A 4564-nucleotide genomic window follows, 5' to 3' on the forward strand; every position below is an offset into this window, starting at 1 on the left:
TGTGATGGGCCGGGGATTTAGCTCAGCGGTTTGGTGGCCTGCCTCGCAAGCGCAAGGACCCGAGTTCGATTCCCGGTACCAAAAAAAAAAAAGAATATATGTGTGATCTATCATTAAGAGTACTATAGCTTCCAAAACAGGGAATAGCCTATTGAAGGTATTATTTTCACACATCCTAATTTACAAAAGAGTGAATGGGGGGGGAGCTTTCAGTTGGCCCTCTTTATGCACTACAGGGTTTCTTTCTCTCCAAGTGTGTTTCTTACTCAATCTGTGGTCCCTTTCATACCCACTGTCACTTCCTTAGTTTGGTCTTACTGCCTCGAGTCACTCCCAACCATAGTAAATTACTGTAGACCTCAATATGCCAAACAGATCTTCATAAAATATTATTTCATTCCTCAGCCAATATTACGGCTTGAGTCTTAATGTCCCCCCAAAACCTCATGTGGTCACAGGTGACTGAACCTAGAGTGTAGGATACTAGCATTAAGGGCATATGAATACTAAGTGAACCACTACACTGAGTGATTGGTTTTGCACTGCCCTAATCCCGGTAGTCTGAATAAGATCAAAGGAGCAGAAAGACACTGTTAAGCTGCCTTGCTGCTTTGGCTTCCATATGGACACTATGAACTGTTTCTCCTCTGTGATGTTGCTCTGCCACATGCCACTCAGCCTTGGAGCCAGCTAAGTATGGACTGAAACATCTACAAACTGTAAGATAAACCCTTTCCTCTTTAGGTACCGGGGACCGAACTCAGGACCTTGCACTTGCAAAGCAGGCGGCGGAACCACTGAGCTAAATTCCCAACCCCCTCCTTTAACTTTTGAGTATCAGGTATTCTGTCTCAGCAAAAAGAGAAAAGTAACGAAAACAAGTCAATAAGTTTCAAGTTTACCCCAAAATAAGACATTGATCTCTTCAAAACTTTTCGAAACCTTACATTACCAGGCCCTCACCAACCCTCTTAAACTTCCAGTAATCTATGTACTACATTACCACCACCTCACATTCATTCCTGACTCCATACCTGTCCACATTCTCAATCTTAGAATTAAATAATTTCCCTTCTCTATTCCTTAACAATTATTCCACATACACCTCATTCAGCCCTAGACTCCTCTGAGGTAACGTTAGAACTATTTTCTTTTTCGTTTGTTTGTTTGGTTTGGTGGTACTGGGCCTTCGCACTAAAGTACATCTCTAGCCATTTTTACATTACTTACCAAACTGCTAAATTGCCAGGCCAAGCCGGAACTTTTAATCTTACTGCCTCAACCTCACATAGTGCTAGGATTACAGACATGTGCCACTATACTCAGAACTATTTTAAGTCTTTATGTGGGAAAGAACTTTTTTCCCAGAGGGCAGAGAACATGGGTTATGACGCAGGAAAAACAAGCCCAGATCAGAGGTTGCAAAGTGGCAGCCCACAGGACAAACTCCGCACACAGTAGTGATTTGTTTGTACCACAGTGTTTATACTATGAATTCATAAGTTGCAAACATTTAAAATGAAGTATTTTTTATAAAATGTATATATTCAGTTTTCTTTAGGAAAAAAAATGGTATTCAGGCCACATGTGATCCGTACTCACCCCTTAGACCAAGAGTGATCAACACTGAGTTGTCTTCCTTAAAGTGGTGAATTTTTAAATGTGATTTTTTTTAACCTCTCTTCTTTTTTGGTGGTACCTGGGAATTAATCCAGGGACAGGGCCTCAAGAGTACAGTGGACCCTGCCCAGTCACACTTGCTTTTGCCTCCTTTGGAGGCTTTTGCAGAAATGAGACACTGCACTGTCATTAAACAGATTCATGGCTCACGTCAGTGGCATAGCTGAATTTTACAAGTCACTCTCGCAGCCAAGTGCCCCAGCTGTGAGGCACTGCTGAGCTTTACAGCTCAGTGTGGCAGCTCTGGAACACAGCTCTCCTCATGTGAAGATTCTGGTAAGTGGAAGAGGTGGGAAAAAGCCTTTATTCACTGGCAAGTCCCAGGGGGCTCAGAGGATGCTGAGCACTCTACCAGGAATGAGAACCTCCCTCTCTAGGGACCTGCAGGGTAGGTAAGCATGCTCAATTAAGCGGGGCTGTGGTGGTGGTGGGGTGGAGTTCAAGAACTTTCCAGAAGCAGAGGGGCCGAGTTACAGAATGTTCCTGGGGTGGGGGGGAAGCTTAACAGAACCTTTTTGTGAGGGGACAGAGCTTAACCGAACATCCCTGAAAGGACGCAAAGTTCAAATGGACGCAAACTTCAAACAGCCGCAAACCATTTTGACACATTGGGTAGGAGCCCAGCAGCACAAAGTTACATTTCCAAAACAAAACATTTTGTGGGAAAAGAAAATGGAGGCAAGGCCAGGGCCTGTCTAATTGCACAGCACTTCTCTATCAATTGTCTTTGGGGGGAAATGATTATGATAGGTACCTTCCTGTCAGCTTCGCGGGCATTAATGGGCCATGGCATGTTTCCTAAACAGAGCATTACATTACTCTAATGTCAAAGAAGTTGTAGCATCACTCCGAAACCAGCAAGAATTTAAAGCAAAAGGAATTGGATATGTTGAGTGTAGACACCATGCGAGCTCTAAAACAAAAGGTATAACAGAAAGGAAAAGGAGTTTGGAACATCGGATGGATTGATTCTCATTTCTAAACACGTGTACATCACTCTCCATAACCCACACAAGCAAGAAATTTTGTAACCTTTTCTGTGAACAAACGAAAGGTCCTAATGGTCAGAAGTGAGGTGGCCCTGGTGGGTGTGGCCGGCTCTGCATCGGCCCCTTGGTTCTGTGACATCACAGAAGCAGTTTGCTATATAAGGCCATGGCTCAGGTGGGTCTGCTGTGGGTGGAAGGAGACTCTGAGAGAGAGTGGAGATTGACGCTGACGTCAATTTGGTGCTATGGGGAGCAGAAGACATCGTGACACTGTGCCAGGCGGAGGTCCTGGAGACTGTAGCGAGGGAACATCTTGGCTGGGCCTCACAACCAGCAGGTCTAGTTATCAACTCGAAGACAACTATGAGGTGCTGGACTTCATTGGCCAAGGCAGCTATGGCAAGGTGTTTGTAGGGCGACACTATGGCACATACAAGCAGGTCGCCATAAAGGAATTAAACAAGGCAAAGGGGCAAGCGGCCTACATTGCAACGGAGATTGCCATACTGAAGGACCTTCAACACCCTAACATCACACAGCTGCTGGAGGTAACAGAATCCAAGGAAAAAGTACATCTTGTACTAGAATTCGTGGAGGGGCATGACCTGGGGCAACTGCTCTTCTGCGGCAAAAGGATGAGGCTGTACGAGGAGGATGCCCTGAGTATATTCCAAGACATCTTGGAAGGAGTAAATTACTGCCACAGGCAGGGTATCGTACATGGGGACCTCAAGCCCGAAAATGTTTTGATCAACAACTATGGCCGAGCTAAAGTATGTGACTTCGGGTTCGCATTCCGGTTCGTCCCCGGGCAGGAGCTGAGCGCGCCTGGTGGGACGCCAGCCTATTCTGCCCCGGAACAAATCCTGTATCCCACCTATGAAGGCCCTCCTGTGGATGTCTGGGCCCTCGGGGTAATATTATATGAGATAATCACAGGGAGGCGTCTCTTCTCTGGAAAGCCTCCAGAGATAAATGAGGACATAATCTATGGGATTGTGCGTTACCCAGACTTCGTATCTACGAATGTGAAATACTTGATAGGAAAAATCATGAACAGGAGCGCCAAAAGGCGACCAACAGCGCAGGAGCTGCTGCATGAGCTGTGGCGCCAGGGTGTCCAGCCCCAAAGTCCTTCTGGGCCGCTCCCTTTGTCTGCCAAGAGGGCCATTCTAACCCACATGGCAGAGATGGGTTTCGATCAACTTGAAGTGATGGACACCCTCAGAAAAAAAGAATATAACCACCTTATGGCAACATTCTTACTGCTACAAAGCTGGGCCCTCGAGGGACGGGACTTCAGAAAAGTGGGGAGGACTGCACAAGAGGGTACAGACCAAACATCATGGTGCCCTACAGGTCCCGAACTGTCACCTTACGATCTGTATATGGCCAGCGAGCCTGTCCCCTGCACTGATGGCTTATTCTGCGGACTGAAGACCCACGGAGAACAGGGTGGCAGAAGCTCCCTGCCGCCCATGGCCACCCAGAGGACCACAACTCCCAATGTGTACCCAAAGCGTTCCCCTACCTGCTCGTCCTCCCAGTCTGGCCCTGACTTTCCCAGTGTGTCTTCCCAGTCTGACGCTACCTTTCCCAGCCTACCCTCCCGGTCCGGCCCTGCCTCTCCCGGCCTGTCCCCCCAGCCTGGCCCTGCAGCTCCCCAGCTGTCCTTGCAGCCTGGCCCTGTCGCTGCCCGGCTGACACCGCAGCCTGACCCTGCTGCTCCCAGCCTGGTCTCTGAGACTGTCCCTGACACAACCAGCATGAACTGCCAGCCTGGCCCAGCCGCTACCAGCCTGGCCTACCACTGTGGCCCTGATGCTCCCAGCCCGTCCTCCCAGTCTGGCCCTTCCGATCCCAGCCTGTCCTCCCAGTCTGCCCCTGCCTTTCCC

The 4564-nt window shown here is 48.3% G+C and overlaps 1 protein-coding gene across 1 annotated transcript in view; it reads left to right on the top strand.

Annotated features, from left to right (window-relative positions):
- Nucleotides 1–2794: 2794 nt before the first annotated feature.
- LOC104871627 (putative sperm motility kinase W) overlaps nucleotides 2795–4564 on the top strand; it is a 5053-nt gene continuing 3283 nt past the window's right edge. Inside the window, exons 1-2 of the mRNA XM_019209511.2 lie at nucleotides 2795–4209; nucleotides 4507–4549. Of these exons, the coding sequence (XP_019065056.1) occupies nucleotides 2915–4209; nucleotides 4507–4549 (1338 nt within the window). The 5' untranslated portion in view covers nucleotides 2795–2914. The remainder of the gene's footprint in view (nucleotides 4210–4506; nucleotides 4550–4564) is intronic.

This window comes from Fukomys damarensis, unplaced genomic scaffold, assembly GCF_012274545.1.
Source record: "Fukomys damarensis isolate Sample0158 unplaced genomic scaffold, DMR_v1.0_HiC HiC_scaffold_24838, whole genome shotgun sequence".
In the NCBI taxonomy this organism is placed as follows: domain Eukaryota; kingdom Metazoa; phylum Chordata; class Mammalia; order Rodentia; family Bathyergidae; genus Fukomys; species Fukomys damarensis.